The sequence below is a fragment of the Molossus molossus genome, unplaced genomic scaffold (genome assembly GCF_014108415.1).
Source record: "Molossus molossus isolate mMolMol1 unplaced genomic scaffold, mMolMol1.p scaffold_m16_p_5, whole genome shotgun sequence".
Lineage (NCBI taxonomy): Eukaryota > Metazoa > Chordata > Mammalia > Chiroptera > Molossidae > Molossus > Molossus molossus.
This window is the reverse complement of record NW_023425388.1, coordinates 52,687,975-52,712,465: the sequence shown is the minus strand read 5'-3', so window position 1 is coordinate 52,712,465 and position 24,491 is coordinate 52,687,975. Positions and strand designations below refer to the sequence as shown.

The following is a 24,491-nucleotide window of genomic DNA, read 5'->3' as shown; positions in this document are numbered from 1 at the left end:
AAAGCCCAATGCTACAGCCATCAGTGGTAAAGACAGAGCATTATTATAGAGTAAAACTTCCTGGTAATCAGGTTCTGAACTACCAAAAACATATAAACTACCTAAAAGTATTTATAAAAAAATCACTGTTTGCAGATCTGTGAGCAGTCAGTCAAGCCAACATCCTTTAATCCCCTAGCGTCCATGGCACCAGAAAACAAAAATTGGAGAGGTAAAAGCACCACAGGGAGGCTCCATCAATGTATATCTTTCTTGGACTAAAAAAATAATAATATGGAACTTTAATATGTAGGGTGATGATATATTTCAGTACTGCAATTATACCTTAATATGTCTCAGGCAAATAACACAAGAATTCTCTCATTCATTATACTCATATTCACGGTAGCAAAACAAGGCAGGCAGAAAAAGTCTAATAAAATATTTGAACCTAATGAACAGATTCATGGATTACAAAGTGAGTAAGCATTTGCATTCCTGCATAATGATAACTGACCAACGCACTTGGTCAAGCTGCCTCAACCCACTGAACACACACTTCAAAAACATCTACCACAGGAGGTCAGGACAGAGTGTATGAAACACTGGGTTTGATCTTCCTTTTGAGGTCTGAGGTGTGACAAACATTTCCTCAGGGAACGATGGCCTCATGGAATCTTTTCTATCAGTACCTGTGAGGAGCAGAAGTCTAAATCCTTAATTTGTGAATTGAAATGCAGCACGAGAAGGGTAGTAGCTTGCCTCACAAAAGTCACACAGCAAGTGAGGGGCAGAATTAGGATCAATGTTCATGTGCTCTGTCTACCTCACCACATTGATTTTATCATCTTCCGATTATTTTATTTTCCCCATTATTCACTCATGGGTTAGACCTTTGAACTACATGGACTCCTAGTGGGACCAGTGTGGCTGATACCACATGACAGAGGTTCGCTTCCCACGCTAGCTCCACCCTGGGCAGCAAAATGATCATTAGATCTTTCCGGAGATCTCCGAGGTAGGACGTGAATAATGAGCACAGAGACACAAAGCTGGTTTCCACACTAGAGATGAAGATGCTCCTGAGTGACCTCTGGAGTGAGCAGGATGATACTCAGCAAGGCTGCAGAGCCCCAACATCACTTTCAAGCAAATTTGTCCCACTTTCATCATTTCTTATATCAAGTTTCCAATTAAGAATTCATTTGACCAGAGTTCCCAGCTATGGAGGTCCACTGATGTACTAGAAATATCTTGGGAATTATAGACAGAAGATACACATTTACACACTAAATTGTCTAGTTTTCTTTTTATGAAAATTGAGGTAAGTCATTTTACATTCCTTGTCCTCAATTTAGTCATATATCAGATGGGTTGACAACTAATTCATATGTACTAAGAGACGACTTATTATAAATGTGCTTCGTGTGCAGTAAAGCACTTCCAAATCGTGCGTTTTAACACATAACACTGTTACAGACAGGCCCAGCAGCTTTAAAAGAATGTTGGAGGGAAGAAGGCTGGCCCTGTTATTCATAGTGACTTATGATTGGTGTGATTTTACTCTTATAGGACACAAGACTTCTAGCCCCAAATCAGACAGTTTTTAGATGAGTTACTAGCATTGAGGTATTTGCACTGAAGACAGATAGATTTGGGGATCACAGAGAAATGTAATATTCTGTATGCTTGTGATTCGTTGCCTGAGATTCCTGGTATTGAGTCATCACTATGTGTATAAGGAAGACAGAAGGAGAGAATGAATTTGCAGAAACTCATCTACTTGCCTTCCTTTCCAGACTTGTTTCATAGCACTTGCCCTACATACCTTGAGATCTAACCAGGTTGAATGATTTCAGTCCCTTAATATATCTACTTAAATACCAGCCTCCGCTGACCTCTCCAGTAGGAGTGTGAAGCGTCTTCCTCTATGAATCCACAGCACCTTATGCAGACATTCATCACTGTAGTTATCATATATTCTCGTCATCTGTTTGTACATCTATTTCCTACATCAGAAGTTCCTTGTGTGATGGGGAACAGCAGAAAGGGCACTCGCCTTGATTTCAGTCTGCTGTGCCTGCATCCGTTAGGGTCTAAACAATTGCTGGGTGAGTAAAGTATATGATTCAGTGAATTAATACATTGAAAAAATTAATGTGAACTAGCACATAATTAACTATGATTTTCTCAATGTGTGGGCTGGACTCTGACAAAAATCTGAACAGAAAACCAGTAAACTTTAATTCACTGAACAGATTACCAAGTAGACTTCCAGACAGCTGAACTTTTATGGAATAAGATGTCCCTCAATTTCTTTAGTTTTCAAACATTGGCCCTAATTTCTCATTGTCTCTTTTTGCTCTATCTCTCCTTGCTCAGCTGCTCTCCTTGGATTCCCCCATATTCTGACATGTCTTTTAAAATTAAAAGCAAAGTTATTATGGCCACCAACTCTGCCTGCTGCACTGAGGGAGAGGTTCACACCCCCCACTTCCAAAGGTAATACTGATTCTACATTCAGTTCCTCCCTAGTCAATCTGCATCTCCATCTATTTTCACTCTTTCTCAAATAAAGAGATGGGGATAAGGATGGAAAGAAAGAATGGGGGTAAAAGAAAGGTATAGCCATGATTTGAGATATAGAGATAGATTTTTAAAAAACATAGAACCAATCTGGTGAAGGTGGGTTAAAAGTATGGGCTGCAGAAGATTTGAACCTGAACTTTGCCACTATAAGCTAAGTTAACCTTGGGCAACTTACTTAACATCTCTGTGCCTTGCTTTTCTCATTTGTGTAAATAAGAATAATAACAACCTCACTGGGTTTTTGTGTGAATTAAGTAAGCTCTAAGAAAATTACAAAATGCATAATATGTCTGACACATAGAAAATACTCAACAATGGAAACCAATATATCAAAACATAAGCCATAATCATATTACATGATAAACTATGACATAATACAATACAACACAACACAACACAACATAATGGCAGAATATATTTTTCAAAGAGAAACATAGGCTCTTTTAGAACCCTGTAACAATGCCATCAAACAGTGGAGTTGATGTCCCCTGCCCTTGATCCTAGGCAAGCCTTTGTTACCAGGTCAACCAACAATGTATAATGAAATGATACTATACATAACTTCTAAAACTAAGTCATAGAAATGCATGTTTCTCACCATGTTTGTTTGGAACTCAGCTACCATGTTACAAGGAATCTCAAGTAGCTCCCGGAAGAATCCGCCTGGAGAGAAACCCTGGTCCCCGAGACACAGCTCTCGCAAAGCTCCATGAACCCTGAAAGGGAACTCTCCACATCCAAGTCAAGCCACCTCAACAAAGATAAACCGTACTCACGGAGCACTACCAAAATTGTAGATTTGTGAGCAAAATTAATAATACTATGTTTGGGGTAGTTCATCATGTAAAGATAACTAATATATGAGGCTTATCATCAATATATGACTGATACAGATGTCAATATAAATAAAATTATCTATATTTGTATGAACATAAAACTCGTCTATTCTGGCAAAAGGGAGCCATTGAAATGCCTCAAGCTACACATTATTGATTTCAACAAAACATGCTTTTTTCCAAAGGTTGTTATACTTTATAAAGAATTTTCACAAACCAGAGCTAATATGTTCATCAGATATGACTATATAGATATTAAAAATGATGACTCCCTATTGCAGACCATATCTAAAGGAAGTAACTTGATCAAGGTCACAGAGCTATTGCAGGCAAATCAAAACCTTCAAAGTCAGATCTTTATACCCCAAATCCAGAGCTGTTTTCATTATATCAAACAATGTGGTAAAAGGAGTGTGAAGATTTTTGATTCAACTCTTGACTCAGCTACAATCTGTGTGGCTTGAGAAGGACCACTATAAGCCTTGAATTCCTTGAGAAAACGAGGTGGTTAGATCAAAAGACCTCTAAAATCCCATCCAGACCTAACATTCTCAGAGTGTGCAATTCCTCCACCACCTGTTAGAGCCTTTCATTGGTTCTTATTCCTTCCAGTTTTATTCTTATCATATCCCACCTGCCTCCTCTGCTCCTTCACTTAACACAGCCATCAGATTTCACAAGCAAATTCATATGTGTGCTAAATTCCTGTGGACAATAATAAGTCTAACTTCACCCTCTTCTGTGATAGGCAGGTTTCTAAGATGGCCTCCGATAACCCCACCTCATGGTATGGAGTTGCTTACAAAATCCCCTCTTTCTGAGAATGATCTGACCCCAGGAGCTTACTTCTAACTAACAAAAACTGGTAAACATGATGGGATGTCACTTCCATAATTAGGTTTCAAATGACTAAGACTTGCATCTTGTTAGCAGACTCTACCTAAACCTTCTCAGCTTCTGTGCTTTCATGTGATAAGCTGCCACACTGGAGAGGTCCACATGACAGAGAGCTGAGGGCACACCCCTGCCAGCAGACAGCTAGAAACGGAGCCCTCAGTCCAACAACCAAGGAGAAACTGAACCTGCTAACAACAAACAACTGGGTGTAGAAGCGGATCACTCCCCAATTCAGATGACATGGTGGACTCTGGACCAATACCTTGATGGCAGACTTGTGAGAGACATCCAGCTAAGCTCTGCCCAGATTCCTGGGCCACAAAAAGTATGATAAAGTGTGTTTTTTAACACACTCTTAAGCTGCTAGGTTTTTAAGCAATTTGTTGCACAGCAATAAAGAACTAGTACTTTTTTTTTTAATCCTCGCATGAGGTCATTTTTGCATTTATCTTCAGATAGAGCGGGAGGGAGAAAGGGAGTAAGAGATAGAGAGAAACATTGATGTGAGAGAGACATTCTGACTGGCTGCCACCCACACGACCCCCACCGGAGCCAGAGACAAACTTCAACCGAGGTATGCGCCCTTAGTGGGAACCAAACCCAGGCCTCTCTGGTGTGCAGGTCAATGCCCTAACCGCTGAGCCAAACCAGCCAGGGCAAGAACTGATACTTCTTACTATGCATTAGTGAGGCAGAGTCTCTGAATATCCTAAAGGGAGAAATTACTCTAAATATGAAAGCCTTGTCCCTGTCCCCACCACCCAACATCTCTACCCCAGAGGATCAGAAACAGGACTTAGTCTTCTTACATTCCCGTTCATACCAACAGAAACACAGCCCAACACAATCCAAAGAGGCTCTGCTAGAGACCAGCTATATCTTGAAGAAAAGGTGTGGAGGAGCTTTCCAAGTCAGTATGGAATGCAAACATAAACAACAATTAAGCCTGAGACATGAAAGGGGAAATATCTCAGTAGAAGAGAGCCAGGTCGGAGTTTCTCAAGATGGGAAGGGACTCCATTTAAAAGCTGCCTTATAACTCTAGTGTCATCGAGATGCAGAATGAAAGACATGAGTAAGAACTAGCCTCATTTGCAAATGGGGACCTGAGGCTTAGAGAGAGGAACTGACTCACTTTACATAGCCTGTTAATTGCAGAACTTGGAGGAACATCCATTTCTCTTGGCTCCACTCAGATCTTTCCAATGCAAATGCTTAAAGAAATTCATTTCAAGCAAAATAGCAAGTCAGCTATTTTATTCTTAATACATGTAACTTGTAGGGAGGATATCTCACATAAAAGATACATGTATGTATTCAAATGCATAAATAACTAAAAGACAAGTCCTAATTGTTTATTTTTAAAAGCAGATTAGGAGAGAAATCAATGTAGGAAGGAAATGAAAGCATTCTATGCAAAAGATGACAAGTTTGTAACACACGATTTGCTCCTGAAAACACTTAGAAAAGTCAATATTCACCTTAGATGAGTGGAGAATGGATGTACTTATCACAAAACTTATTATGTTTAACGTGATATTGTATCTGATAGCTGGGATGAGTTTGAAAAATGCTTGTGTAGCGTTACAAAAATTTACAAAGTAATTTAATGCACAATATTTCATTTACTTCTCACCAAACCACATATGGCAAGCAGAGCAGGTTATCATATCATGAATGAAAAAAAAAAAAAAGAGGTTTGGAGAAATAAAACAGCTAAAATTTACGCTTCCAAACACGGCAGAGATGGAATTGGAATTTTAGTTTTCAAAATTTAAATGCTTAGTCCAAGAACTGGAGATGCAAATAGCTCTCAATTAACCCAAAACTTCCAGATTCTGTCAATTCACTATGTATCCAGGGAAGACACCCTCGAAGTTAGGGTTTTCTCCTCTAGAAAATGAAGTCATTCGTCTAGTGTTTGTGACAACCGGCTCAAGCCTTAAGAGGTCACTGCTGTAGAGATAAGCATCAGGAGGAAGAGGGAACTGCTTACAGAACATTTGATGAGCAGCTTTGAAGGATTCTCAAAGGGTGGTCCCAACATCAGCACCATCTGGGAACTTCTCAGAAATACAAATTATTGTGTCCACTGCAGGCCTACTGCATCAGAAACTCAGGAATTGGAGCCCACCATTCTCTGCATAACAAGCTGTCCAGGGCATTCTGAACAGTCACTTGAACCAACTGTGACAAGTTCATAATCTATTAGTCTTGATTTGTGCTTTTAAAGCCAACCTAATTCAGTTATCAGAGTGATTACCTCGTAATCCGCAGAAATAGATGTTGATGATTCATGTATGTTACGACTGGTCCTCACTCTAGGTTTGGCTTTACAGTTCATGCATTAGCAACCAATGAAGTAACCAAAAGGACTAGACAAAGGCTCAGGAACAGCTAGACCCACACACTTTGGGGTAGTGTAAGAGTGATGCCCGTAGATTATCAATCTATAAAACAGATAATCTGTTTCAGAGATTTGCAGAGATACCACGGACCAAACTTATGTGTCACTCTTATTACATGAAAAAAAATAACTCAGATATTTTAAGAATAAACATCCGGCTCCCGATAGTAAGATCTGCTAATGCAAATAGTGCTAACAATATGCCAAACACTGTTCTAAGTGCTTCAGACATTTATTCCTCATTACAATCCCATGAGGTAGATACTATAATTTTCTTTATTATAAAGATGAAAAATCACAGGTATCAAAAGTTTAAGTGACTGATCCCAGCTTACACAGAAAGTAGTAAAACTAGAATTTGAACCCAAGGCAATCTGGTCCTAGAATAGATCATTTTAATCACTACAATATACATCCTTTCAAATAATCTTAAAGTCCATGAGTTTGGTTCCAAATCATCCTGAACACCATAAATGTAGGTGCAAAATATCTTAAAGAACATGAACTTGATCATTCAATGTGCAGATACTTCCCTCTGGTTGCACATGATGACTTCCATCAACTTCAAACCAGTCTGAAAGAAAAATCTTCTGTAGTGAAATAATAAAAGCACAGAAAGAAAAATCAATACAAGTTTTTTGTTATTTTTAATGCAGGACAAAAGCCATACCAACTCAAAACTCGAATCACCATGAGGGATCAGCTCACTCCTCAAGTCTACTTTACAGATATCGAAAGAGAACAGACAAGTAGTGACGAACCACAAGATATCTTGGCCAAGCATGGAAATTCTGGACCTCTTAAGATATTTTAAATAATTGTTCCCAGAATTCTAATCAAGATATTTCACTGGCCTGTTTTTAAGAGATAATATGTTCTTTGCAAGGCTGAGGAAGTAAAGTGTACAACAGCTTGACCCTTGTTTCATGTACAACCAATCTGTGTTCACTCAGAGCTCTATCGATAGTCATAAAGACCATCTGTTAAGGTCATTGGAGGTTGTCAATAACAATTTAAATAAATAAAACATCTATGTCAGTGATCATGGAAAACAACACTGAGTAGTCTGAGGCTGAGTAGTTTGCCTTAGAAACAGAAATAGTCAATCTGAGGACCTGGAATAGAATCAAGGTCTTTTTGTCTTTCCTTCCAAGTTTTATATCAGGGAACAGAAACTCCAAGTCTTGTAACCAAGAATGAGAATACCATGAAATCCTAGTATCATTCAAACCAATTCTCCCATCTGTTGCCTGAATTCCTTTTCCAGCACTATTGCCCAAAGTCATTTGATGATGACGATGGTGAAAGCAACAGTAGTAATAGTGTTATTATGGGCAAGATAGTGTATTCACACATTATACGCACACTCATTATTTCAGGTGGTCCTTGTGTCAACTCTGAGATGTGTTATTAACAGGTTAACAACTGAGGTTTGGAGAGTTTAAATCACTCACTTTGTAAATGCTGGGGTATAATCTCAAATGCCTACAACAAAGGCAAACAAGCCACCTTCTAAGGCAGCCTGCATTGAACTTCAACGGCTCTTACTGTTAGAACGATGCTGTCTTTACAGTATATTGCTCACTGCCTTTCTCAGCTCTAAACACAAGTCTTTCTTCTGCTTCCTGAAGCTGCACAGAAGTCTGATCCTACCTGCAGAGGTTCCTATACAAGTAAGGATAGGAGGCACCAAGGGCCTCGGTGACATCTAGGCAAAGGTCTACCTCTTCCTCTATGTTCTCCTTCCCTAGGATGTATATTCTTTGCTGTAACTGGCAATTTGTATTCTTCCAATAGACTGAAAACTTCTATAAGGCAAGAGCCATGCACAATTTGATGTGCGTATTTCAGGCACACTGCTCAATGCAGCTTTTAATTTTTTGAGATTTAATTCACCTACCTTAAAAATCCACCATTTAAAAATGTGAAACTAGTGGCCCTCAGTATATTCAAGGAATTGTGCAATCCAGAGTACTATCTAATTCCAGAATATTTTAATTATTCCTCAAATAACTCCTGTATCCATTGATATTCACTCCTTATTCTACCTAACATCCTGCCACTGGAAACTACTAATCTTTCTGCATCCAGGGTTTTGCTGATTCATATAAATGAAATTATACAATATGAAGTTGTTTGTGTCTAGTTTCTTTCATAGGGCATAAAGTTTTGAAGGGTCATCCATGTTATACCATGTATTGGTATTTCACTCTATTTTACGGTGAGATAATATTCAATGTTATGGTTATATTACATTCTGTTTATTCATTCATCAAATAATATATATTTATGATATTCCACTTTTTGGCTATTATAAATAATGCTAATATACACGTTCATGTACAGGTTTTTGTGTGGACATAGGTTTTAATTCTCTTGGGGATAATAGGAATAGAATTTAATAACTCTCTCTCTATAATAACTCTATATCTAATCTTTTGAGGAACTGTTAAGAGTTTTTCCAAAATGGCTGCACCATTTTATAACCAACCAGCAATGTATGAATGTATGACAGTTCCAATTTCACTACATCCTTGCCAACACATTTTCTTGCCTGTCTTTTTTATTATAACCACCTTAGTGTGTGTGGACAAGCCTCTCATTGCAGTTTTGATTTGACCATTTTCTAGATGATGAATAATACCAAGCATCTTTTCCTACACATATTATCCTTTTGTATATCTTTGGAGAAATGCTTGTTCAAATCCTTTGTCCATTTTAATTGGATTATTTGTCTTTCTCTTATTCGGTTATAAGAGTCTTAATATATTCTAGATACAAATCCTTCATCAGATATATAATCTGCAGTGTAATCTCCCAGTCCCTGGATTGCTTTTTACTTTCTTGATCTCATTTGAAGCATAAAAGTGTTTAATTTGGAAGAAATCAAATATACCTAGTGTTTTCTTCAGATGTTTGTGCTTTTGGGGTCAGAGTAATCTAATGTCATGAAGACTGCTCCTATATTTTCTTCTAAGAGTTTTATAGTTCTGCCTCTTACGTTTGTCTTGATTTATTTTAAGTTAATGTTTACATTTAAGGTAGGGGTCCAACTCCATTCTTTCACATGTGGATATCCAGTTGTCCCAGCATCATGTGCTGGAAAAAACTGAGTGTTCCCCACTGAATGTCTTGGCATCTCTGCTGAAAATTAATTGGCCATCAATGTAATGGTTTATTTTTTTTTACTTTTAGTACGATTCTACTGATCTATGTGCATGCCTGATGCCAATACCACACTGCTTGATTCCTCAAGCTTTGTAATAAGTTTTATAACTGGGAAGTGTGAGTCTTTGTTTCTCTTTTTCAAGATTGTTTTGGTTATTATGGGGCCTTTGATTTTCCATACGAATTTTAGGATTCACTTGAAATCTTCTACAAAACAAAACTAATTTGAAATTCTGATAGGAGTTGGTTTCGATCTGTAAATCAATTTCAGGAGCACGACATCTTAACAATACAATTGACCTTTGAACCCTCACACAGTAAAAAAAAATCCACATGTAACTTTTGACTCTCCCCAAACTTAACTACTAATAGCCTACTGTTTGACTGGAAGCTTTACTGATAACAAAAACAGTTGATTAACACATATATTACATATGTGTTAAACTTAAGAAATGCTACGAAGAAAACCATAAGGAAGAAAAAATATAGTTACAATGTTTATTTTTAAAAATTTGAATATAAGTGAACCCACACAGTTCTGACCTGTATTATCAAGAGTCAACTAATTTATGGCTTCTAAGCAATGAAAACAGGTTGTTTTTCCACTTATTAAAGTCTTTAATATTTTTAAAAATTCCATAGACATTGTATGTTCAACTAATAGTCAAAGAACAAACGAAAAAAGTAAAGAAATATCTGAACAATGTAATCAATGAATAAGAGAGAGAATCTAAGCAGCTCTTGGAAAAACAGACACAATGATCATATTCTTAAATCCAGTGCCCTTCTCGGAAAGCCGCCCATTATCAGTTTTCAAGATATATTTTAGTCTTTTTCTCACATCTTCAGCCATAGATTCAATGTTCTTTCCATTTTGCCCATCTGATATGATGGACAGCGGTAGAGAGGTGATGGCCGGAATAACACATTTCCATCCACACCCTGCCTTCTGCATAGCCCACACGGACCACCCGACTCCCCCCACTTCCTCCCCATGCTGGCTGTAAGGGCCGACGTGCAAGTGACTGGAGAAGTAGACTTGCCCATAAACAAAGTCAAGCATTGTACCTTTAGCCATTATAAGCTGGCTGATGAGAAAAGGGAGCCCTAAACTTAGTATTACAGAAATATTAAGTCAGTCACAATGCTGTTTATAGAAGACGTCTCCTGGCTTTGACTATCTTGGTAAGAAACAGTTTAACCTGTCGGCCATTTGGGAAATAAAGCATTACTTTGTGTAGGTTGGGTGGTCGAGAGAGCCAAGATGATTCCGAATTGTTAAGAAGCTTAGCACCTCTAGCAGTATCTAAGAAGTATCATTTTCCATTATTTTCATAAAGTAGTACAATATCAAGATGGAATTAGGAAAAAAACTCAAGACACTTCAGGTAAAGGCTTATGGTCTAATACTAGTACTTCAAGCTTTCTGAAATAACATGATTCTCAAAAGGAACAAATAAATATTCTATCTCTTTAGCCACTTTAAACCTTATATTTTATTTATATCACTTAATATGTTACTTTAATGGATCCATTGCTTACCATCAATATGAACAAAGAATCCATTTAGAATTAAATGATCTCTTTTTAAAAAAAGTCTGAAGTTTACATATTTCAAGGATGTTCAAAGGCACCTATAGATAGAAAGTATATTTCCATTTTTATTTATTTTATTATTATTATTATTTTTTAATCCTCACCCGAGGACATTTTTCCATTTTTGTTCAGGTAGAGTGGGAGGGAGAGAGAGGAACACAGAGAGAGAGAAACATCGACGTGAAAGGGACACATCCAGTGGCTGCCACCCACATAACCGACCAGGGCCGGGGACAAACTGCAACCGAGGTACGCGCCCTTAGCGGGAACCGAACCCGGGTCTCTCAGGACCGCAGGCCGACGCTTTAACCGCTGAGCCAAACCGGCCAGGGCAAAAGTATATTTCCATTTTTAAAAGCATGAGGTAGATTTAGACATTTCGTTTTGAAGTGGCTTACAGTTGGCATCTACTTATATCAAATATTAGGTCAGGAGGCTTCATAAACAAGGTGGTCAAGGAAGGAGGACGTGAATCATAGAAACTCAAGCAAAGAGTCAGATGATGAGATAATGATTCGGCAGACTTTTTTTTTCCTGAAAAAAGGAAGTGTATATATATTCTTCAGTCAGGTACCTATTTTTCTCCTATCACTGAATTCAATAATTTGTCACATTAATTTTTGTATTAGAAAACACTGAGTAACATAATGGTCCTCTATTCTCAGCTATGCTCTTAAGGATACAGAAAAGAACCTGATGATATTTTATATTTTCCCAATAATAAGAGAATGGGTACAGTACTGTGTTATAATCCAAAATGACATCTCAGCCAAGTGTATTGCTTTCAAGTGATGTAAGGCAAGGCAGGCAGAAAGCTAGACATTTAAGCTGAATCAGCGGCTACCATCAAGTTGCCCTTATAAAATTTATTTGCCTCCGCTACATTTATTTTTTATTGATAAAAACATGTTAATTATGGAAAAATCAGAGAGCAGGTATCCTTTGTCATTCAATATCTCAATATCAATCCAGACTGGATTCCCTAGCAGATTCTAAGGTGTAGATACTTACATCATTACTGGATTGAATGACAACATTTACAGATTTATTCAGCAAATATGAATTGACATGCCTCTTATAGGTCAGGAGATGAAAGATAATTTTGCCTTCAGAACTTCGATCTGGTATTTATCACAATCATGTCTTTGTTGTTCAAGCTTAAGGCATTATACACTTTTATATTGTCTCTATGAGATAAAACCACTACAATTTTTACTTTATACTTGAGTCCTTTGTGATTCAGAACAATAAGACACAATCCAATTCCCTTCTGTCTTGAAGCTCAGTGTGCTAGCTGCGGTGCACCATGGAGCCGGAGCGCAGGGACTGGGGAGAGACAAACCCTGAGAGTCACACGTAGCCCCGTCGGCACACAGATGGAAAAAGCACCAGCTGGCTGAGTATGTGCCCAATCTGAATTTTTCATTTCCATAAAATTCCAGTTTACGGTTTTGTAATGAATATGTGAGCTCAAATTATAGAATGTAATAAAGAAAAGTTTTGTATTTATAATTAATATATTCACCGAAAGGCAATGTATATGCCTTTCCTGATTGTTTGCCCCCAGTGTGAGAAGAACCTTAGTGGTTATGCCAATGTGATATTTTGTGCAGAGGACAGATGAGTTACTCACCATGACAAACGGTGCTGTGCAGGGCTGGTTATCAACCACCTCCAACCTCTGTCTAGAGAGACCTTTGTTACCATCATTATGCTTTAATTTGGCTATAAAGCATATGAAAGAAATGGGTGTCAAAATGGATAAAACAGTAACATCTTATCTGAGGTATGGCATTTTCTCTTAAAACACAACACTCCTCTGTGTGTGCCATGGTAAAGTCTAATCATCTTTAGTTTAAAAAAAAAAGCTGGATTTGTATTTTGTAGTTTATTTGCTTCTTAAATTACAAAAAAGGGGTACCATGGGGTTTCAGACTAAGGCTACTACCAAAATAGATATTTTAACAGTAGGAGAGAAAGAAAGCAATAGGAAAACCAGTACTGACAAGAAAGCTCTTTAATTTTGCAAATGTGATGTGTGCTTCTGCATGGACATAGAGCTAATTATTTCCACTAAGATGCCGTTGTAAAATGAAGAATCTCAACGGGCAGCTTTGTGCATTTCTTTTTAAACCAATGCCTGAATCGAATGATTCAGTGTAATGTCACAGAGTCGTCTCTGAGCCAAGGTCTTGCAAACAAATCAGAGCTAAAGGCAACCAGAGAGACCGGTGGCCAGAGTCCCACTGAAGACACCCCCACCCTGCCCCAGGCTCCAGCAGAGCTGGCTTCATCCTCCATAGTACTGCTGGGAGCTAGCCTACACCATACCCCCAGAGCACTCTTGGCTGGGGCACGTAACACGGACATTTTTATGTGAAACTTTTCTAAAGGTGCAATCCAAGGTAGATTTTCGGCTTTAGTTTCCACTCTGAAGATGTTACATCCAAACCAAAGATTTAAAGTTAACTTTATTATGCTCATCACATATGACAAACACAAACATCATCATCTCCTAAAAAAGGAGGGGTAGAAATGTTATTGCAATGCAATTATATACAATCTAAAAATTAATTGCCCTTCATCAAACTCAAGACATGCAACTCTGAGTCAGCTAACCACTCCTCCACCCCCATCTCATTGTTATTTAACTGCTGAAGTTACTGGCAGGTCCAGACTAATTCAAAATCACCCAGAGCTTCTAAACATGAGCATTGAAAGAATTAGATCCTTTTTTTTTTTTTTTTTTAATGGTACCTTTGCACATTTTATTTTACTGGACTCCAGTTGGTATCTTGTATATGAGGTTTCTACAATGCTGTCTTTCACCACGGTTCTCAAAGAAAGCTAATGGTAACCAGACGGTAGAGACACAGACACATCTGTATTTTTCCAGGAAATCCCGATATACTCCTGAATTCTCCCCCCCGAGGACACAGGAAGAGGAAGATGACACTATCCACATCTATTCTCTTTCTCAACAGCATAAGACCCAATTCCTATCTCGTTTCTCAAGAAGCCAGGTAAAGAACCAGCAAGGTCCCAGCCTGCAGGGATAGCCCACGTGAATCTCATCACTCAGTATCTGCGGGTCACAGTTCCATCTCCCAATAGCCTACATGTTTGGGTTGCACTGAATAATATAAATATTAAAAATTTAATTATTAATTAATCTCCCGTGCAGCTGCTCATGACTTTTGCAAGCTGGGACAGGGAGCACAAGAGAAGAGAAGATCCATGGCACCACCAGGCTCCGCCCTGATTACGCTGCCTGCAAGCCCTCAGGCCACATGAATTCCTCATAAAGAGCCTTCCATAGGACACACACACAACTGAAATAATTTCTCCGGTTGCCTCATAGGTTATTGCTCTATGAAAGAAACTCAGCGTGGGAGCGCGGAGATTGCAGCTGAAGGCATACACGTGTGACCAAACAGCATTTATGTACTCTGCTCCCAAACAGACTAAAAATTTACGACGCTTTTTAAATGCTTTAAATGAGGAAGACAAGTAGAGCATTTAGAGGGTGACCAGCCTTCAGAAAAGATAAGCCCCAAGCTTTCAAAGACCTGAAGCTTTAGAGCAAGCTTCAGACTCCAGCTAATAATCCCCCCCAAAATGGGAAGGATTGAGTGAACTATTGCCTAAAGCCAACATCTTCTTTCTTATTGCTTTAGTACAACATGGTATTTCTGCAAAGGGGAATGACTGTAGTTACCACCCCCACTTTAGGACTAAAGGAAAGGCACCTCAGACTGGTGTTGCGTACGGTTCACCCAGATGGAGCTCTTTCTAGACAGGTGACCACACAGAACTGAGGGGACAGTGCTCTTCTTATTGGCACACCTGGAGTCTAGGCTAACAGATCTGTATTCCCAAAATCTCTCCAAAGTTCTTCATACTAGTCTAAATGAGGACAGTTGAAACTGCATTTGATCAATTAAAAAGCAACCTGGTTCAAAAGTTACTAAACTCCCAGCAACCATGAAATGTTAATATAAAATATCTAGAAGTTCTTCTATGTCAACTAGGCAGCAACTCTGACCCTACAAAACTCCCAGCAGGGAATAAAAGGCAGCTCTGTACTAGGAACCAGAAGACCAGAACTCTAGCCCTAGCTCTGCCCAGAGAAGAAAATAATAATAATAATAATAATAATAAATACACGGATTGAGCCTTTGTCTTCTAAGAAATCAAAAGAATTTCATTCTGACCCCTTGCGCAGCTCTTCCAGAGAACCTAGGCTGTACGTCTGCTAGCAAACGTTGCCAGCTGGATGGGGTCTGGATAGACACTAACTCAGACACTACACTGCCGTACACTTTCTGTGTACCTTTGAGTTATGTGTTTGATGTATCTGTGTACTTTTATTTATCGACTCTTTTATTATGATCCCAGGACATGTTTTAGAGAAAGTACCACAAAAGAGAGACATCCTGGAGTAAACTAACTGAAATTCTAAAGGAAGCCACACTAGCCCTTGGTTGCCGTTGTCATCCACGGAGAAGCATTACCTCAGGTGTCAGGGAAAGGAGAAAGAATCAGTGCCCCTGCTTCTAACTGAGCCTCATTGGGTAGTGTGCTGTTTCTCTCTCTGAGCAAAAACTTTTCTTCTGTAAACTAACAGTTGGTTGGCTGCATGACCTCAAAGGCCCGCCTAAGCGCTCACAGTCTATGATCATAGTAACTCTGCAACTCACTCCACTGAACTTCTCACATCTACCTCTGAACTTCTCACATCTGTTCTTCTAAAAACACTCCCTAATACACACATTTTAGAATGGCTAGGACTTTCAGTTCCAAATACTAAGCTAGTTTCATCGCATAGCTCTGCGTAGTGATACAGGTGTATATTTTTACATTTTATTTACAATTTGCTAAAGTAGTTACCCCCAAACCAACTGGAGCCAGAAACACTATCATCCCTAAATTCCTCCTCTTGCTATGGGAGTTCTTGGGCATCAAGAGAGCTATATAGGTACGAAATGCATGTGGTTCCATCTGCCCTTCGTACTCCACACATCCTATAGAGCATTTGAACTAACATGTCCTTCAAACAAGACATTCGCTTTCAACATTCCTTGAATTTTTCATTAGCGTTATTCTCCACCTTGAATCCCATGCCTTTGCCATGACATAGGCAGCCAAGTAAACTCAAAGGCTCTCTGCTCTGTGCAGTCCTTCTTGACTCTTCCCTAGAAAAGTATAAGGTATGCCCTGGCCGGTTTGGCTCAGCAGTTAGAGCGTTGGTCTGTGGTCCAGAGAGACCCGGGTTCGGTTCCTGCTAGGGGCACGTACCTCAGTTGCAGTGTGTCCCCGGCCCTGGTTGGGTCGTGCGGGTGGCAGCCACTCGATGTGTCCCTTTCACATTAATGTTTCTCTCTCTCTCTCCCCACCCCCTCCCACTCTAGCTGAACAAAAAATGGAAAAAATGTCCTCGGGTGAGGATAAAAAGAAAAAGTTCAAGGTATAATGTCAATATTCCTATTTTTGATTTTCCAACAATTTCAACATCTGGTGAGCCACATGATAGCTTAAAGTAGCACACTGATGCCCTTCTTTTGAATTTCTATGAGTTTGTTTCCTCTTTAAGAGTAAGAATTAATCTAGAACAAAGACATGTTGACACCAACTGTTATGTTTCTAATGCCTGATTTATATAGGATCTCAATAAATGTCAGGTGAATGAATGAAAATGTGAAATTAAGCCACAGTTCCCAAGTAAACATATGAATAAGTAAATGAAAAGAACTAAAGTTGGGAAATCTCAGAGTAGAAAATACTCTTTTGGGAAAAGGAGTAAAACGCCCCATAAAATAAACATTTTTCAAAGTTGTTATGTGAATAGAGTTCCTTTGGACCTCGAACAGTACAAAATATTCCACATATATGACAATTTTCCCTGGGTCCATTAGTCAAAGCAGCCCTACAAACGTGATTCAGATGTGGGTTTGGGAACGCACACAACACATGCTTGAATAATGAGAAATCATAGCCCTACTAGCCTAGTTTAAGTAGTCAGGTGATTCAATCGGTTTTGTAATTTGCTTTGGATCAAAAATGGAAACATCAAAGTTGGGTATTAACACTACATTTCCAGGGCTTTTAAAGTATCACTTAATTACAACACAACACAGTCCTGCAGACATCATCTTTTTTGGCACGTATTTTTAGTATTTTAGGTATGTGATTATCATTCTCCCAGCATATAATTATGTTAACCAATAAACACTAACACATCTAATTCACTTCCACCAGAGTGAAGATAATTCAGAAGAATGAGTTGTAGCTCCCTATTAACTCTTGCTTTCCTACATCAGAATAATAAAAAAGTTAGAGAAGCTCACTGTGTAATTTCTGAGTGGAACAGGCTCATCGGAAGCAGATTTTTACTTCAGTTCTCAACTTACTCTACTTAATAATTATCATTATTCATTTAAAACCTTCTGAATCTTTTTCTTTTTATCAGAAAGCCTCAAAGGACACTGTTTCACAGACTTTGCCACTGATAAAAATATTTCCAAACTACTGACATCCTCAATCTGGGTCTAGAACTTAATCAAACACAGGTGTCAATTCAGGGTCCAGCTGTGCTCATATTGTAATCCTATGTCCTAAGACAGGCCACTTACCTTCTAAGTATTGGTCTCTTCGACTCCAAATAGGCATTTCATCCATATCAGAGTTCCAGCCATATTCAAGTGAGAATAGATGTGCAAGTGCTTCCCAACCAGCAAAGCATTGTCCGAATATCAGTGAGTATGAATTTGTGTGCACAGTCTCACTGTGCACACAAAGTGTAGCTGCTGAATAAACCCATTAAAATGCAGTGGTTTGTGGGAGGTATATGCAGATGCAGCCTTAAGGAATGAAGGTTATATTAAGCAGCATCCTCTAAGCAGAAGCTCCCCAGTATATATTAAGGCATAAGAATTGAGGAGAGCCCATCCTGTGTGGCTCAGTGGTTTGAGCATTGTCCCATGAACTGAGAGGTCTCAGTTTGATTCCCGGTCAGGGCACATGCCCAGGTTGCTGGCTCGATCCCCACTGGGGGACCTGCAGGAGGCAGCCGATTGATGTTTCTCTCTCACATCGATATTTATCTCTCTCTTCCTTCCTCTCTCTCTAAGAAATAAAATATATAAATATATTTAAAAAATAATAATAATTTAGAAGAAATAAGATGATTATTTTATTTATTTATTTATTTTTTTATCCTCACCCGAGGATATTTTTCCATTTTTTGTACAGACAGAGTGGGAGGGAGAGAGAGGAAGGGAGAGAGAAAGAAACATCGACGTGAAGGGACACATCGAGTGGCTGCCACCCGCACGACCAACCAGGGCCGGGGACAAACTGCAACCGAGGTACGTGCCCTTAGCGGGAACTGAACCCGGGTCTCTCCGTACCGCAGGCCGACGCTCTAACCGCTGAGCCAAACTGGCCAGGGCAAGAAATAAGATGATTAAGTAAACACCTTATTTTTAAAAAAGGAGGGGGTCACAGACAGGTGGCTCCAGGGGCACACTCAGTGGCCTCGCTGTCCTGAGAAGCAGCCTGAGGCACGTGCTTCCGTGGACAAGGGAAACTGCTGAACATCACACAACAGCCAGAGGCTATGAAGGAATCAGGGCTCACCAGAGAATTTCTCAGACCCAGGCTCTTGCATTCTTCCAGAGCCCATCTTGCTTCCTACGTTCCTTTTTTGGAATGAAATTTAGTCTTGCCCTTTTTGAGAACCTTCCACTATTCCCAATTATCTATAAAAGACAGACCAAAAGCTCAATCGGGCATTCAGACTCATCCCCTTGCTGTCAGCAGGAGACCCCAGTCCTACAGCCACCTCCAGTCTGCAGTGGCCTCGTCCACAGCCACCTGGCAGCTGGACCTTCTCCTCTGAGGCTCGGGCTGTTCTCCATTACTGTTTCCATCACTACTATTATCACTACTATTGCACCCACCCCTCAGTCTGAGCACACAAGTCTTCTGATGAATCTTCTCAGACTCCATCTCTCTCAAAAGTATTCATCGCTCTCTTCCTTACGTTTCTGCAGTATCTGCCATAGTTTAATATCATGAGTTCCTGGAAGATGACCATGGGCTCTGAATTATTTCCCATTCAACCGGCCACTTTTATTCTCCTAAGGGTTCCCACAGAAGACCACAGCCCCTGCCCCAAACCTGCAGCTCGGTAGGTTTAGAGAAATGAAGTGCACTTCACTCCCTACAGGCCTGGCGGGCCGAGAGCGAAGAGGGAGCTATGGAAGCGCTCCTGTCCGGGGTGTTTTGTTTGCGCCCCCCGAGCTGACCGTCCCATGGCAGGTCTAGGGGAGGGAACGGGATGTGTCTAAGGAAGAAAGGCCTGCCTGCCGCCCGTGTGCCCTCAGTGCCCACAGCAGAGCAGCGGGCTGGTTTCTGATCCGTGAAAGGAACCGTTGTGAATCCAGGGGCCGCCGTTCAAGCACTGGCGAGAAACTCAGCAAGCCGGATGCACTGTCCCTGGTCCAGCAAGCGTCTCACAGGCGTGAAACAAAGCAGCGACAAGAGGTCCAGCCAATCGTTGGCCCCCAGGGCCCTGCTGGCCGTCTTCTGCGAGCAGGGAGCCCCGGAAAGGACTGGCGTTGTGTCTCAGGCCCTGAGAGACTGGGAACGGCCCCCAGCAATGGGCCCAGTTCTGACGGCAGAGAGCAAACCGCCATGCAGAAAAGTAGCCAAGCTCCAGCATAAGTAAAAACAAGCACAAAGCAATGCATACAAAAACGAATCGCACGGTACCATCTGAACTTTAAAAATACAGATTAGTGGCTATCACCAAACTCTGGTGAAATTGAGGAGAAACTGGTATATTCAAACTGCCAATATAAGCTGTTTACAACCTTTGGAAAGGAAAATAGAGAAAGTGGTCGCACTCCTCAGTGTAGAAATCCCACTCGCAGGAATCTGAAGCAGGGAAGTAACTCCTAAGAAAACACCTGGGGACATGCCCTTCGTAGCATTACATACAACTACCACCAAAATACTGACACCACCTTCCACGTCCAGCATGAGAAATTGCTTTACAGAGGATGCAGCCCTCACGCTAACTTGAACATAGCCACGCCAAATCCTATTTGTAAAGACTACCAACATGCCACGAAGCATCCCCATACTCAAAGCCCGAAAAAGCGCAGGGTGATGGAATAAGAAGAGATCTCATTTTCATAAGCTTTTTGTGTAATGTTGCTATGGTATTTTAAAGACAATGCTAATAAAATGAATGTTTAAAGTCTCTGTCTGTTAACACACATATGTTGATATTAAATAAAAAGACAACGTAGACCAGTGACTCACAGAAGATTAAACAAAAAGCAAAGGAAGGGTTATAAACAGCAGCTTGGACTTGCAGATCATCAGACTCCTGCAGCTGGCCATGTGGGGACACTCTGGCACAGCCTTACCTGCGGGGGCCGAGGCTTGTAGGGGGAGCTGCACTCCAGGTCAGCCAGGATGCTGGTCAAGGAGTCGATCTCGGCGTCCAGGCTGGAGCGTCTCTCCTCAAGGGTCTTGCCTCCAGGGTTTCCCTGCCAGAAGAAACACAGACACGTTCAAAAGGGAAAGTTCCAGTTTCCATTGGTATCAGTCTGAGTTCAAGTTTCTCAAGTTATAGTGTGGCTTTGTCCAACGTTTTCTGCATCTTTCAACATCCCGGGGAGGTAATCTGAAGGAGAATGATCCCTTTTGGACAAATAAGAAAACCGAGAGGAATAAGGTGATTTTGCTAAGGTCACACATTTATTTTTCAATGAGTATAAAAGTCAGTAAATGTCTTCATCCTGTACTCAGGGAACATATCCAACTGGGAAGATATTGCAAGTTCTTTGTGTTCAGAAACCGTGGCTTAGAATGATGGCATTTTTGTTGGAACAGGATGGGCAAGGGTGGAGACGTACAGACCAGGAGGAGGAATCTGGGTGGCACACAGAGATGGCAAGTCCCAAGCAATGAGTCTAAAAAATGCACCAGCATGGGACTGTCCAGGTTCTGGCCACGGGGCTGCAGAGCAAGCATGTGGCAGTGGTCGCTGATTCTGAGGCTGGAGCTCTATGGACTTCACATGCTGTCAGAGCACCGACTTCTGCCTGCACTCAGAGCTGCCAAGAGCTGCGAAGACAGCAACACGACCACGAGGGCATCCCCAGGCACTGTGAGAAGGTGCAGGCAAGCCGTTTGCCTAGAGCTTAAGGCAAGAAAATAGAACGCGAGGTGGCCCTGGAATTTGAAAATATGAAGTAAGGTGTAAATTACTTTTACAAAGTAATTATGATCATGGATTTTAATGGAAGCATCCTTAACACTCCATCAAGAAACCAAAATGCATCAACAGCAAGATGTGATAAAAATAAAATAATGGGAAGTGAGTATAAACAAATCAACCCTATTGATTTGTCTAAGGCAGTTAAACATCAGGATAGTGTCTCAAAAAGGTTAAAAAAAAAAATTACCCAAGAAACCAGAATATCCTCAGCAAAAAAACAAAAAACAAAAATAGGGTACCCTGACATTAAACCTTACAAACCTCAATGGTTCTTAACCTGTGGGTCACAATCCCTTTGGGGGTCAAAGGACCCTTTCACAGGGGTTGTCTAAGACATAACAGTAGCAAAATTACAGTTATAAAGTAGCAACAAAAATAATTTTATGGTTGGGGGTTAACACAACATGAGGAACTTTAAAGGGTTGCGGCATTAGGAAGGTTGAAAACCACTGCGTCTAAGTAAATGTATCTTTCTAGTAAATATACTGCATCAGGCAATGATAGCATGATAGAATTGTCTATTAAGACCACTAGTTTCTTTCATTCTAGTAGCTTCATCATGATACCACCTTCCTTGAGTCCTGGAACTTATTTAAGTCTCTGCATCAGACAGCCCTAAGGGGATCTGGTACATCAGTCTCTTGTGAATTTAGCCAGCATGAACTAGTCCTATGGACTTGATCTAACCCAGACACACTGATAACTTCAAAGTCTATGAAGCTGTGGTCCAGGTGCCTTGAAGCCAAACGCAGTGACTGCTGCCTGCCCCAGGGGCAGCTGGCATCCCTCTTTCTGAGACCTCTGTAACTATGGCTAACTTTTACCACATTATTGAAAGCAGCCTTCTCATCATTTTCTCCTCCTGGATGTATTTGCATGACCTCTATGGCACTCTTTCCCCTCACCTGTTTGATTTTATTTGTATTATCTATCATGATCTAATACCACCATTGATGTATAATTATCTATCGTCAGTCTCTCCAAGTAGAATGCAAGCTTCATGAGGGTAAGCTTCATGTCTGTTCTGCTCCTTGCTCATTCCCCAGAATCTTGTGGGGGGCCTGATCCATGGAAATGTTCAATGAATATGTTTAAGTGAAGAAATGAATGAATACTGACAGATGATGCCATAGGTCCAGTCAGTAACCTTTTCTCACATCAATATTTTTTTGGAAAAAAACAACTAAAGGTACAGTGAGAACAGTGGATGCTCTAGTATAGAGAGTATATGTCATATTATAGAGAAAAAAACAAAAGGCTCAGTGTACATGTATGCACACCTGTGTATGTGTCTGTGTATTTCAGACTGTAGGGCCCAGATTTGAAGGTTGCCCCTTTGAAAAATGAGAGATTTTCCTCAGCTCTGTTGCCACAGCCAAAAAACCAAGTGAAAGGACAAGTCGATTAAGTTTTCTCAGACCCTAGATTCCCAGTTTGACCTAACTCTATAAGGCCAGTGGGTATTCGCCTTAGAAACAGATGTTTTGGAAGAGCTAATCCTTCTATCAGAAGCAATCTCATCTTTATCCCACTGAAATTAATAATTAAAACATTGTGATATAATTCAGAAAATCTGTTACATGTTTATAATCCTTGTGAATATCCTGACATTGGGTCCAAGTACAGAAAGGAAAGGAAGGACATTATTGTTATGGAAGGCAACCGAAAAATGTGTGGCCCCGTTCCCTCATGTGCAGATATAAAACATCATAATAAATAAAAATTTAAAAAGTGTTTTCCATATACTCATCGACAGCACAATATACTGGTAAAATAAGAAGAATATCACCTGACATACCTAAGACAGAGGGCTACTAAAAAGTTCAGGTAGCCTTAGCCGGAGTGCTTCAGTGGTTACAGCATCGGCCCATACACTGAAGCATTGTGGGTGTGAATTCCATTCAAGGGCATGTACTTGGGTTTCAGGTGTGATCCCCCGGCCCCAGTGGGGGTGAGTGCGGGAGGCAACCAATCGATGGATATGTCTCTCTCACATTGATGTTTCTCTCTCTTTCTCTCTCTGTCCCTCCCTCCTTCCCTTCCCATCTCTCTAAAAATTAATGGATTAAGTATCCTCAGGTGAGGATTAACAACAACAACAAAAAATATTCAGATAAAAACATGGATGGGAAAATACTTTGTAAATTATAAAGTGCTATAATTATGATAATTTTCATAAATAGCATTAATTATAGCAACCAGTAACTATAAATTAATATGAATAATATGGCTATTGTTAATTATTCTTCTTCTTAAGGGGAGCATCATTCATTAAGTGTTCCCTGGGGATATCCGTAAGGAGACAGGATTTAATAAGGTCTACAACATCTTTAGCAGAAAGCACAGCTATTGCCCATGCCCTAAGTCCCTGGGATAGCTAACCACAGAGACTCAAAGTCACAGAATTACCCTGAGCAATACAATAAAACAAGTAATTATAGTGTGCAACTAGCCTGTGCATGCAAGACTTCAATTGGCATCCAGCTGTTTATTCTCCCATCTCTCTGAGTTGGGACAACTCCCCATTTTTAGTTTTTCATATTAGGTTGATGCAATTTAATAAGTTCCAGCTTAATGCTGTGGAATTTTGCACCAAGAACCCCTTGTGCCTTTCCTGACCTTCTGATAAGAGCTTTGCTCCTACATGTATTTCGATCCCCGCTGTGGATTAGAAGAGGCCTCCTTATCACTATATAGTTTCTATTCTGTATCTCAATTCAAATAA

General features: G+C 40.1%; 1 protein-coding gene across 9 annotated transcripts in view; it reads right to left on the bottom strand.

Moving 5' to 3' along the window:
* The window catches only part of LOC118617124 (LIM domain containing preferred translocation partner in lipoma), a 635,781-nt gene that overhangs the window by 308,178 nt on the left and 303,112 nt on the right, over nt 1-24,491 (bottom strand). For all 9 annotated transcript variants that reach the window (XM_036242751.1, XM_036242755.1, XM_036242758.1 and 6 more), the window contains one exon: nt 20,910-21,032. In XM_036242751.1, the coding sequence (XP_036098644.1) occupies nt 20,910-21,032 (123 nt within the window). The remainder of the gene's footprint in view (nt 1-20,909; nt 21,033-24,491) is intronic.